The sequence below is a fragment of the Chenopodium quinoa genome, unplaced genomic scaffold (genome assembly GCF_001683475.1).
Source record: "Chenopodium quinoa cultivar QQ74 unplaced genomic scaffold, ASM168347v1, whole genome shotgun sequence".
NCBI classification, from domain to species: Eukaryota; Viridiplantae; Streptophyta; class Magnoliopsida; order Caryophyllales; family Amaranthaceae; genus Chenopodium; species Chenopodium quinoa.
Genome location: NW_018742815.1, coordinates 1301396 through 1314840, shown reverse-complemented (window position 1 = coordinate 1314840; position 13445 = coordinate 1301396). Strand labels below are relative to the sequence as shown.

Here is a 13445-nt window from a genome sequence, read left to right as displayed (position 1 = left end):
ACTCATTGAAATCCTAACCACAATAACTGGTACTCGGGTAAAACTTTTGTTCGAGCTGGTTCGTTTACTCTACTGGGCTACAGCCTACAGGGTAGCCACTTGTTAACACATCATAAAAACTCGTGTTGCGCGTGGCACTCCAGAGATTTCACGTGAGGTTACTTAAAATAACATTTTTATTCCCTCTTCTACACGAGGAACATTGTTGTTTTCATCAATCCCAAAGATTTATCACCAACTACAATACTATTTTTTCCGAGTGCTATGGTAGGTGTAGAATTTTTAAACTTCAGTAATTTTGTATAATTTTGTAAAATACTAATATTTGTTTGTGATTTCATATTACTACATCCGTTACAGGTTACGTGCAACAATTTGACATAAAACAAAGAGGAAAAATATCTAATCGTTGTACATAATCTGTAATGGAGGTAGTATTATTATTACAATATTACTTCTAATTACTGTATCTATTAATGAGTTATGAATTATAGTAATACATTGTCAGAATGGTATAGAGATTAATGAATTGCATCTTATTTGTTTATACATCCAAAGTTTCAATAAAACTGCAATACTACAGCTAAAACACAAGTTAATAGCTTGGACAAAAGGATTATATTTGCGGCTGATATTTGAGCATGCTTGCATGCGAAGCCGTTGTTACACTTACACCAATGGTTAGCTTAGCTTTAGAAGCTTTCAAAGTAGAACTTAATGCCGAGACTCGAGAGTATAGGCAAAAACCTCAACCAGACCAAAGCAACTAAACATATTGAAACAGCATTCTGAAACTTGAATTTTGATATATGCACATTTGTGAACCTGAGTTTTCATACAGAATATTGGAAAAACAAATTCAACAAAGAAAACATATGTTGAGTGATATAAACAAGTAATGATGTGTGTGCACCATTGAAGGACCTACGAGAAAACCCAGCGATGTGGTAGCTTCACGTTTCATGTGAATATGAGACGCAAGATTTGCCCTGAGTACATGAATGACTTCTCAGTTTCTTCTAAACAGTGATTCTTTTCTTCTCTTGTCCAGCTCTGCAAAACAAATCAACACGAATTTAATAGAGCTTTCTATATTCAGGTTGTTGAAGTTTCATATCAACTCTTTTTCTCCAAGACGGCTTAATTTATGAGTAATACACTAAACATCCCAGCAGGTGGGGTTAACTAGATTAATACTCAACTAACTTAGCAAGATAGGATTATCCCAAAAGTTGCCCAAATCGTTGTACGTGATATTTTTTTTTTAAAAAGGAAAAGTTACTGAAATAATTGAAAACAAAGTTTTCCAAGTATAGAGGGTAAGAAAATGAGACATACTTCAGCAACTTTATTTAGCTTCACCCTCACATTCTGGAGCAACTGAGAAAGGTCACCATCCCACTTGTAGAATTCCAAATCCTTTTTGTTCAGTATCTTCTCCGAAACCTATTACAGAAAGGGATGATCAAATAAATGGAACTGCGACCCTCAAAAGTAGACAAGTCTACCGCGTCTTATGTATCTTGTCCAGAATTTTTGATAACGACTAACACCATTAAATTAGGTAGCAAAATGAATAACATCAACTGTGTGATCTCAGTGTTGCTTAGTGTTCAACTAGCCATCTTCTAAGGATAGCAACATCATCAATATTTACTTATTAGTCTCACTATTACAACCTATGGGTGCAACAGCATTCAGACAACTTCTACATTTCACAGATTAAACACACAACAGCATAAAGTATGAGAGATGTATCACATGAAAAGTAGAAAAACAACAAATATCCGAAGAGAGTTGCATAAGTAACGTTACTAGTCATATGATAAGTCACAGTTGGTTAGTAAATATAAATTGGTGCATGAGTGAAGTTTTCTAGTACAGAATAACCATGGGCAAGGATTTCAGAAAATTAAGAATAGAAACTATGACGCCTGGTCAATGATGGAGGAGGTATCGTTTTTGTAGATCAGGGTATAAGCAATGAAAGAAGATTCCAAACCACAAGTGTACTATAATCTTTAAAGTTTAAACATTAGGCACAAAGATATCAGACTGCTTAGAGAGTCTTCATGTCACCTCAGATCAAGCATAGGAATCATGTAGACGAAAACAGGAAAACTGACACATGCAGAGGAGCTATCAGGCCCCAAAACAATATCTAGCAGCACATAATCTTAAGTTCTTAACAGATTCAAGAATCAGTATTTGAAAGTTATATACAACTACATGATAGATATGTAATGCAAAGCTAGGACTTACTAAACAAGTAATAGCATACCTTCCTTCCGATCATGCGGCCCCCAGCAGAGTGGGCAAAATATACATTATAGAAATGGCAAATGAATGCCTGAGGATCCTTCTTAGCTAATTCTTCGAGATAATTAGCATATGTAACACCAGGCTCGGAAGGCTCAGGAATAGAATAGCCTTGCTCTTTGAACCACTCCAGATCTTTAGCCAAACACTGTGATCGTTCCAATCCTGTATTCTTAAACTCAGCATCTGAAATTAGAAGTTTCGGGTCAAAAATAACAGGTAAGTTCAGCAGCCAGAGACCAGTGACAAAGTTACAACTAGACTGCAATTCTAATTATCACCAGCCTCCAAAGACATGAAATGCGGCAGGCTTGTCCAGAAGACTAGAGCATCATGTAAGAAATTCCAAAGAATTATACAATCTCTATTGTCGAACTAGAGGAAAACAGAATGCATCTGAGCGTGCATTCAGAGCAAAACCAATCGAAAAGCACGTCTTTTTCCCTAATTGTTGGCAACAGTAGCACATAACTTATAGCTGACTTTTACGGAGTAAAAGACAATTCTCTGATGATGACATGGTCCATGAGAAGAGAGGATCTTTGCAATAATGAAAATTAACAATCTCAAAGTATCTTAAGGCCAGTCTTGACAAGTGAAAAGCTGATATTTAGATTCGTGCCCCAGGCACAGCAATCAAAATAGCTATTCTAATGTGCTAAAGATAAATTTCTAGAGACCAACTGTAAAATATATCTCAAATGACGGCCAAAGGAGATTAATTTCCTTTTTATGCAACCCCGCAATTATGCCAATATAGTGCTGGTAGGGTGATACCTTCAAAGGATTGTCAGGATGGACATCAAGGTCCATACTCTAAAGCCTTAGAACCCAATGAGATAATAAAAACAATGGATGTGGATCATCATAAACAAGTTACATGACTGCTCAAAATGACTTCACTTCACACAGAGACTTATAGTGACGAAAAATTGAATATTGCAGCTCTTAACTTTCTGATGCCAAATAAGATCAAATGGCAACTAACGAATAAGATAATTACATCGATATGACTACAATATGAATGAAACTATAATTTGAAGGAGTTGAGAAGATCAACCTAAAAATTTGAAAGAGTTGAAGATACATGCCAGAGGTAAAATATATTAACTGGAAAAACCTACTTAGCATTTAGCAACCTATAATATAAAGTTTAGATCATCCAGAAAATTAGCCCCAATCTAACAGCTAACAAGTGACCAGTCTCAAAATCACAAAACACAATTCACTGAAAGGCAATTCGACCTAGACCAAACTCCATAGACTTATCTCAAACACCTGATCTACTCTACAAGTATTTCCACATAACATCAGGAATATTCAATGAATGTAATCCTACAAGACTCAGAGAACCGGTTACACTAAAAGTATGAATCGGGTACTGATCTCAAATTAGTGATCTATTCTACAAGTGATCTTACACACAACAGCAGGTATATTCAATAATTTTAACCCTACATAGCATTCTTAGCATATTACTCTAAGACTAGATAACATGAAAGATACAGAAGAGGTACCGATACAAGGGCCTTAACCAGCTACACCTAAAAAGAGTTGCAACAGATTGGAATCATTGAATATAAGCACTTTGGTTAAGCATGATTACTTCAAAGAATACTCATTCATCAAGTAAGCACACCTCCTCAAGTCCTCACATAAGTACACAATAGGCTTATTATACTTTAACCAAAATTAAAAAGTATCTCATCATTAAATAGAGTAACAAATTCTTTGAATTAAGGCCTCTATCTCTTCATGCTTTTGGGCCCCTACTTATAAACTTGTCAATCAAATTCCACAATCAAAAAATAAAAGAAAATGACTAATGAAACTAAAAACAGAAAGATTATGAATAATTAAGCATTAATTACACCGATCAACACGTGTATTTCTCACCACAAAAGCAAATCAAGTCATCATGAAAATTCTATAATAATCAACAATTTGTATTGTAAACAAAAGAGAGAAAATCTTACAATAAGAAACAGGAGCTTCATCAACAATCCTCTCCAAGGTATCATAAACCAATTTACTATCAACAAGAAACTTCAAATACCCTTCAACAGTTGGGTCCCACTTAGCAGGAGACCTTTCTTCAGGACCCTTTGCCACCTTCTCCCCTTCCCTAGGGGCCTGCTCTTTAGTATGCAACTTCATTGCCACAGTTCTCATTTCATCCACAAAACTCTTCTTCACCTCAGCATCAGCTGCAGTTACAGCAACAGCTCTCAGGGGCATTTTGGTAATTTTTTCTAATGATCCAAAGTTATGATTTGGGGTTCTTCTGATGAAGGAAATTGATGAAAATTTATGAATTGGGCTGATTTTCTTGAGATTAAAATTGGGGTTTTTGGAAAATAATTGGGTTTGAGGAATTGATGCTAAGGAAGCCATTGAAACTCAGAATTTATAAGAAAATATGATATGGATTATGAAAATGAAAGTTGACTAGGAAAGATTAAAGAAATTTAAAAAAAAAAAAAACCTAAAAATGAGGTTGCTTGCAAGGAACTACAAAAGGGGCTAAGTATTTTTATTGAAAAGTTTTTTTTTTCTGATTTTCTTAATAAATTGGAATAGGGTTTCTAGATTAAAGAATTATAATAAACCCTAAAAAGAAGGATTGAGTCTATTATAAAGCAAATTGTAAAAGGGATTTAGGATTAAAGGAGAATAATTTAAGAGACTAAAAGAATTAGTCTCAAATATTAAAACAATTATTAGTGGAAAGAAGAGTTGGATTAAAGATGGAAAGTTTTGATTTTGAGTATAAAGATGGAAGCTTTAATTAGTGGGAAGAAGAGATGAATAATTGGTGTTAATATGGAGGTGTAAGAAAATGTTTAGAAGGTATAGTATGGTGCTGTTCAGTTCTGTGTTTCTGCTTTTAATTTATTTAAATGGGATTTTTCTTTGTTTTTCTTTTTCTGTGCTAATGGATGAAGATGATGGGTGAATACAGCGAAAAGTTGGGAAAATGAACACGGTGTCTCTTCGACCCAAAATCTAGTGGCTTGGATCCGGTGTTTTTTCTTTCAGTAAGACATGTTCTTATTAGATTATTTTCACTTTAGTTCAGTTCAGTTCATTTCTAATAAGTTAGTTCAGTTCATTTTTAATAAGTTAGTTCAGTTTAATTCAGTTTACTTCTCAATTTTCTTGTCTCATAAAATATTCAGTTCAGTTCAGCTCTAATGAATTCAGTTCGGTCAATGAAAACAGACCTTAAATCTTGCGTGAAGCGGATATACGTTAATTTTATTGTATGACAATTGTGGGTAATTTTAAATAATTCTTGCATGAGGCGAGTATACATTAATTTTATTGTAAAATAGTTGTAAGTAACTTTAACTTTTATGGTAACATTAACTCTTTAAAATCTTTTAATTTGTTGTTGGTTTGAATTTTATTTTAATACATAATTTTTTATAGATTCATGATTATATACTATAAGGACTAATATAATTAATCTCATTATAAGTTTATAAGTTTATTGTAAGAAAAAAAAAATAGTACTGTAGTAATTTTTTAGTATAAATGGTAACTTTAAATGCTTTTTAGATAACTTTAACTAGTCTTGCCATAAATTAACGTATACTCGCTTTTTTGGAGGATTTGTGTTTTTTCTTTCTAGTTACGAGAGTTATTTTTAGTTTCTTTTAGGTTTTTTTGTTTGGGATAATATTTTTTGGTTTCCTTTATGGTTTCCTCCTAGAAGAATTTTTCTGATTCCCTCTATAATTTCTCGTTTAGAAGGGTTTTTTCTGCCCTATATTGCTAGGTTTATTTTTACTGTTTTTGAAAAGTTTTCTTTTACTTTTCTACATTTTCTCTCATTTTCTTTCATCTATTTTCTTCTTGGTCTCAATTACGAATCTTTATAGGGACTTTCATTGGCGTCTATATCCTTGAGATAGTGGTTATTTTAATGTGCTAAATATCTTTATAAATGATTTTATTTATATAATTATTGGAAGGTTAGTGAGGGTAAATTTTTTTTTTGAAACGGGAAGCATTAATATCATTAAATAATAACCATACGACATCTACAATAATAAAGATCTGTAAACCACAGATTTAGAGAAAATATCATAACTTTTACAATCAAAATCATAACTAATTTACATATTTGGCATAGCTCATACTCTACCGCTTCAAGCTTGACACAAGCAATGATTTTCAATGTCTTTGCATTTGAGCAAACAGTGAGGGTAAATTGTTATTGAGGAGGTTAGTGGGTAATTTAGCATTTGAGCAACATGATTAATACTGGAGTTGAAGTTGAACCCAATCGCTGACCTGAATATAGATAAATTATTGTTCTAGTTATTGCCAACATGCCATGTTTCCTATTCTGACTTCACTTACTTCTCCGGTTCTCCCCTTCCTCTTTATTATTCAATTCAATCAGCATTTCTGTAACATTTTTTTAAGTTTATAAAAGAGACTAATAGAGTAATAATAAACTCTTCAATATTAAATACGAAGTACTTAACATTGTTTGTACATCATATTATGGTCCAAATTTTAGATATTTTCTATTTGGTATTAATTTAATACCAAATAGCATAGAGCCATGGACATAGTTGGGTCATAAACTTTGAAAGTAACAATAGTTGTGTAAAACAATACTAATATATGGCCCGTTTTTTATATGGGCTCGTTCATATTACGAGGTGAGGTGGTCCTGAACTTGGGCTTGCGTAGCAATTTGAGCATATATTGGAATGGTCCAAGAATCTATACGCATGGACCTCATCTTTATGTGAACTTCCACGATCCGCATCAACTTGTTGCTTACTCTTAAAAACTTAAACCGTCTAAAGGCTCATATCACAGGAAGTCTGGCTAGCAATATCCGGACAGTATAAGGGAATGGAATTTGTGCCAAATGAGAATCGAAACTTGCACCTCAAGGATGCAAGGCGCCTTCTGGGCCACTGCTCCAAGAAGCCTTTCTCCCAAGGTTTGTCTAGAATTATCGAAATGGTAAAGGATGTATTCAGAGGTCATATAATGTTGTTTAGAACCAACCATATCTGACCAATAACCCGTCAGATAGAAATATGTGTGCGGTGGACTTGAGTTTTGCTATTTAAGAGAGGTGTGTAAGTAAACAAAGAAATTAACGGTTTAAAAGCATGTTGGACGGCTCAACCACCCAATTTATCTTTCGAGATGTCATGGGGTCCATGGGAAGAATATCGATCTCTTTTGCTATGATAGTATACTAGTTGAGTATATAGTCGATGTGTAAAGTCTTAAGGCTGAGTTTGATTCATATATGTGACTATTTCGCTATAATATATGTAATATGTTGCATTAATCTGTAATAAAGAGGTGCAAGTGATGGTTATTCAATAAATCCTACTCCCAAAATTATAATATACTTTCATTATTCAATAATTAAAGATTAACATGATACTGTAATTTACTTAGTTTTTGTTGGTATATAGTCGATGGGTAATGACTTTAGAAGGTCAAAGAAGAAAAAAGACAATTTTTAGGACAGGCCAAAATTTTGAAACTTCTATCATCTTTTATGAACGAAGGGAGTAACATATACATGGTTGAGTGAATATCCCGAGTTGTTTAGAGCCACTCAAAACGAGAATAGAATGACATGTGAACAAAGTAGCTAGATAAGATAACCATTCCCCGTCTTGGCTGCAAATCCATCTCTCTATGTAAGCTAATAGAGCTTCCAATGAAGTATCGTGGCAACATCTTTAACCTATCAATAATTAAGGAAAAAAAAAAAAAGAGCAAATGCAATGAAGTGAATGAAGTTATCTAGCTAATCACTTAATTACTTCAATTGAAACAACAATTGATGACATTATAAACATTTATGTTGAGATTGAACCAAAGAAGCCGTTTAATTATCTCCATATATATATATTCATTAACATTCACAAACATATTATTTGCTCGAACAAGGTGAGTAGTACATACAACATGATACAAAGAAAATAGAAAGATCATGAAGAAAAGATCAGATGAAGGTAAAAGGATGGGTGCATTAGCATGCAGTCAAATGGTTGGTTGTTCATACAGATTGGGAAGGAGAGAGGCCGTATTCGAGCCCCCATAGCTCGAACGATCCTTTGATAAAGTCATAGTAACCACCCTTCAAAGCTAGAGTCTTCTTCACCAAACCATCTCTTACAAAAGGGTACGTCAACAAGTTTCCTAGTGATACATTCACAGCTTCCTGAAAATGGTTATGTATAATAAGTCAAGTAAGCATCAATACACGTACATATGAAGCGCGTATGATTAGTTTATTTAAGACTCGTAATAATTAAGGTGAGCTAAGGATAGGAACTAGCTATCTCACAAACATAATATTAATGTACAATATATCATTATGCTACTTATGATTGAACTGATTTGACTAAAAATGAACGTGTTACATACTTTGTATTCAAAATGACGAAAATGTGTACATGTTATGTTTACTTCAACTAGGGTACGAGTTCATTTAGAACAACATGTGTGTGATGGTGGTTCACAAGCTTAAGTGTTTGACACGTATAAATATGTGTACATGTTGTATTTACTTCAGCTAGGGTACGAGTTCATTTAGAACAACATGTGTGTGATGGTGGTTCACAAGCTTAAGTGTTTGACACGTATAAATATGTGTACATGTTGTATTTACTTCAGCTAGGGTACGAGTTCATTTAGAACAACATGTGTGTGATGGTGGTTCACAAGCTTAAGTGTTTGACACGTATAAATATGTGTACATGTTGTATTTACTTCAGCTAGGGTACGAGTTCATTTAGAACAACGTGTGTGTGATGGTGGTTCATGAGTGTTTGACATGTATAAATATTCGAGAATAGAGGAAGTATAGTGAAGGAGGCTTAACCTTTTCACAATGGTAGCATTGTTCAGCGAAAGGTGCGGAAGCATTCTCGGCTAACACCTTGTGCTTGGCAGGCAAGCAGATTTTTATCCAATCCTCAATGAAGTCACTAGCCAATCAAAGTGATAAACATCATTAGTCCAATATTTATACATATGTGCTCATTAATTACTTTAATCAATTATTTATGTAAACTTTAAAAATAGATAAAATTGATGATAGAGTATAATACATATTCCTAGACCTCAACCATCACTCTATCAATTGACAAAATTAATTAGTAGTATAATCAACTTACGTTGAGGTTGGTCCTTCATCAGGGAAAGACATAAGCCCCTTGATTCCACCACAAGCACTGTGTCCAATTACAACAATGTTCTCAACCTTAAGGTGCAAAACTGCGTATTCAATGGCCGCGCCAACTCCAGCATATTTGCTCTGCACAAAATAAATTTAATACATCGATCAACAAAATATCTTTGATAGAGTATACGAAATTTATCCTGATCTTCAACCATCTAAGGGGACGTAATAGAGTATATAATTTAATGCAATCATCATCAATTTTTGATTGAGTACAATTATCATATAAATCATAAGTAACTTAAATATTTTATAAGAAAAGATTGAAGTTTTTAAATATTTAACTTTTGCTATCATTATGTCATAATTAAAATTAACCATAAAAATTTTATCATAAATAATTCTTAAAATTTGAGCAATACCTTGTCAAATGCTGGGACCATGTTGGCGATGTTGCGAACCATGAAAGCCTCACCAGGCTGGAAATCAAGAACGTGCGAGGGACACACGCGGGAGTCTGAGCACGCGAACACCATAAACTACACACCATTTTCGCAATGAAAAATTAGATGATTTGTCTAGCTGATTAGTTCGGTTATAAGAATAATTAGTTGAAAGTGAAAATTACCTTGGGGCTTTGGCCCTTAGCTAGTTCACCATAGAGTGCTGGATTTGTCCTACAATAAATAGGTGCAAAATTTTCTCAATTAATTAATTTTAACGAATATGGCTTTCACTTAAATTTTAGACATAAGAATAAATCATAACTTACTCGTATTTCTCCTTCTTGAATTTGATAAACCCTTCCTTAATTCTCTCGACCGGGTAATCCGATGATGGTTTGCCATCAACGGTTTTTAACTCAGCTGTTATCTGCGCCACCTTTGATGCGGCTTCATTTTCAAGCTCGCCGTTCTCACTACAGCCAATTAACACGTCCTTGTTTATGTAAAATGTAATTGTTAACCATTCATAAACCGACATACACTAAACTATAAAATTTTTAACCATATGGATTACAAATCGACATATGTTATAGCTCCTTTTAACACTTTTTACTACATTTTCCATGGATCGATTCAACCCTTTATCATACTTTAATATATTATACATATCCTTTTTTGTTCCCTCATGTATGTCCAATAAAGTGGGAGGTTTTGGATATCTTATCCAATTAAATTTCAATATAATATACAACTTATGTTTTTGGTGCAAATCTAATGTACAATATGTGGTAGACCTTGTTTCTTTTTTCTTTATTTGCTTGAATTTAGACCACCCCTTTTCAAAATTTATTAATTTCGTCCCTACCCATGCACAACCTAAACACCGCAACTTTATTACAAGTTAGTTCGTTGAAGAAAATGGCATGCTCCTTCAAAAATTCCAACTTTATTAGATTAATACATCAAAATATTAACATATAAATCAATACATAATCATGATTAATTTAAATTAGTGCAAAAATAAGAAGATTTACATACATTAGGAGCTTCTTAAGGGCGGCAATGGCTTCTTCGTATGCCATATCTTCCTTCTGCTCAAACAAATTTTCGAAACGTTATTATTTTGTAGAATTTGGGATAGATGATCATGAATATATATATATATATATATATATATATATATATATATATATATATATATATATGATTATGTAAAATGTAATTGTTGTTAGACTCTATTATTAATAGTGATTTATCTCATATGACGAAGAAAATGGCCTACTTTTTCTGTTAGCTTTGCAAACATATTGTTTGTCCTAAAGGAGTAAAGAAAATGAATGTACAACAATGAAGTATATTATGGAAACAAACTATGCTAAAAGTTTCTAAAATGTAGGACTCTTACTCATATCTCTTTAATTAGCTAAGTATTTTAGTTTTACTACTAGTAGTACATTCTAGAGGTTTTAGTTGTACATATTTCATTCCCAATTAATGTAACATCTCTAAGTGTATTACTTGTAGAAAATACATGTTAGAGATGAATGTCGATCAACTATATATTTGATAAAATGTCACATGATCTATCTTATTTATTATCCGTATATGACTGTCTAACACGAGAACTACTATAATGAAAGGAAAAAACATATGATAAAACATAATGTACGTACCAAAGTAGGGGTGATGATAGGGGCGGGGGCAGCAAAAACGGGTTGGTTGCGAATAAGGGCAGGGGGGACAGAAGAAGAAGGGTTGAGCCTATTGTTAGCAAAGAAAGTAGGCCTTAAAGTGGGTGTGTTCTTCAATTGAGAACGAGCGGGGGAGGTGAGGCACCATCCGTTAATAGAAGAAGCAGCGGTCGACATTTACGTGTGTTAGTTAAGAGAGAATAGAAGAGCTCTCTATTTAAGATAATAAAACTTTAATACAATGTAATGTTATAAATGTTAGTTGTACAATAATTTTTGTAAGGGGTGCAAGATTATATATTGATATATAAATGTAAGAGAACCTACATTTCTACCCTTCAATTTAAGGGGTTTTATCTAAAATTTATCAATTTTGAACAATCACCACTAAAATGGGTCCTAGGGTAGATAATGAAAAAGACATCTAGCTAAATGAGAGCTTCTTATAATTTTTAGAGGTTATGCCTTCAATTGTTATTGGTATACATACATACTCATCTTGATAATGTTGGACCTTAATTTTCTGTTTGTTATATTTGAATTTACAAAATAAATAAATAAATTGGCATGTTATATAGTTTTAATATTTATGAATTCATCAACCTCATAAATTGGATAATTAGATAATTGGTGTATATATGCATGGAGTTGTAATGCTTGAAGTTTAGAGTTATGGAAGGTTGTGTGTTTTCTATGGATTTTTTAAATTTAAAATTTTGGTAAATTTCAAATAAAAAAAAATGTGTTTTGTTTTTGTCCTTTTGTTTTTTGTGATTATGGTCATGGATGAAGATGATGGATAATACATGAAGAAGCTAAGGTGTACGTATGGTCTGTGGACGATGTCCTTTCGCCCCCAAATCTAGTGGCATGAGAATGTAGATTGAGTTGAAGCCAACAAATGACACGTATACTTGAAACATAGGACATCATATGATTCACATCTAATTTTTTTATGATAGATTGTGATCAAACTGAAGTGATTTGTTACTCCATTAAATGTATTAAATATCCTTTGATGCAAATAATAAGAAACGGATGTAGTAATTACACTTCTATTCATTTTATTTTTCCTCTATTTGTTTTAAGGGTGTTTCTTTGAATTGAAATTGCTTCTTCATTTGATAAATTTTTAAACTTGCTACTCCACTTACTCTGACACCCTTTCTCTCATCATTCTATCTCACTATATACACAATTTTGCCTTATTTGTTAGAAAAAAGTAAACTATGTATGTCAAGACAAACAAAAAGGGACAAAGGGAGAATATTATAATACTACATATTCCACTAATTTGAACATTTATCCACTCATATATTTGTTTTAGATTAATTCGACAGTTTGACTTTTATAATATTCATAATTTTATATACTTTCTCCGTTTTTATTTTATTGTACCATTAGGACTTTTACACTATTCACTTCATCCTCTTTGACCATCATTTGTGATTTATCCATTAGGAAAAATATAGTCATGTGAGATCTAGTTAAATTCGTCTCAAAATCTTCTTTTCAAATATCAAATTTATATAATTTTTACATAAGTATAATTGAAGATATTTATAACTAAAGTAATGCATTGACAAACGTAAAATCCCTCATGGTGCAATAAAAAAAGAACGGAGGAAGTACTGAGTAAAGACTAAATACGGTCCCTGAACTTTCGTATTACGCTCACTTTTAGTCCCTCAAAAACTATTTGTGCCCTTTTAGTCCCTCAACCACCTTCTTTGGTGTTTGTCAGCCAAAAGTTGAGGGACTTTGATGACTAAGCAAGAGTTTAGGGACCATGACTTATTTTATTTTTTGTTT

General features: G+C 32.9%; 2 protein-coding genes across 2 annotated transcripts; both read right to left on the bottom strand.

Moving 5' to 3' along the window:
- Positions 1 to 748: 748 nt before the first annotated feature.
- LOC110725640 (heme oxygenase 1, chloroplastic-like) lies at positions 749 to 5268 on the bottom strand. The gene is made up of 4 exons (XM_021905115.1): positions 4296 to 5268; positions 2282 to 2505; positions 1339 to 1446; positions 749 to 1053 (listed from the first exon to the last, which is right to left on the bottom strand). The coding sequence occupies exons 1-4, from the start codon at positions 4711 to 4713 to the stop codon at positions 961 to 963; spliced, it is 843 nt and encodes a 280-aa protein (XP_021760807.1). The 5' UTR covers positions 4714 to 5268; the 3' UTR covers positions 749 to 960.
- A 2551-nt stretch (positions 5269 to 7819) lies between these two features.
- On the bottom strand, positions 7820 to 11940 carry LOC110725639 (carbonic anhydrase, chloroplastic). Its single transcript, XM_021905114.1, has 9 exons — positions 11616 to 11940; positions 10981 to 11033; positions 10269 to 10415; positions 10125 to 10173; positions 9919 to 10035; positions 9492 to 9631; positions 9197 to 9302; positions 8375 to 8533; positions 7820 to 8053 (listed from the first exon to the last, which is right to left on the bottom strand). Exons 1-9 carry the CDS (start codon positions 11808 to 11810, stop codon positions 8012 to 8014), a joined length of 1008 nt encoding a protein of 335 aa, XP_021760806.1. The 5' UTR covers positions 11811 to 11940; the 3' UTR covers positions 7820 to 8011.
- Positions 11941 to 13445: the final 1505 nt, after the last annotated feature.

Excerpts from the sequence above, each read along its gene's own strand:
- LOC110725640 (XM_021905115.1), bottom strand. The coding sequence starts at position 4,713 with ATGGCTTCCTTAGCATCAATTCCTCAAACCCAATTATTTTCCAAAAAC. Across the intron at positions 2,506-4,295 it reads TGAAGCTCCTGTTTCTTATT|ATGCTGAGTTTAAGAATACA; the intron begins GTAAGATTTTCT and ends TTCTAATTTCAG. Across the intron at positions 1,054-1,338 it reads AGCTAAATAAAGTTGCTGAA|AGCTGGACAAGAGAAGAAAA; the intron begins GTATGTCTCATT and ends TTTGTTTTGCAG.
- LOC110725639 (XM_021905114.1), bottom strand. The coding sequence starts at position 11,810 with ATGTCGACCGCTGCTTCTTCTATTAACGGATGGTGCCTCACCTCCCCC. Across the intron at positions 10,416-10,980 it reads GCCCTTAAGAAGCTCCTAAT|TGAGAACGGCGAGCTTGAAA; the intron begins GTATGTAAATCT and ends AATTGGCTGTAG. Across the intron at positions 9,303-9,491 it reads GATGAAGGACCAACCTCAAC|TGACTTCATTGAGGATTGGA; the intron begins GTAAGTTGATTA and ends TTGATTGGCTAG.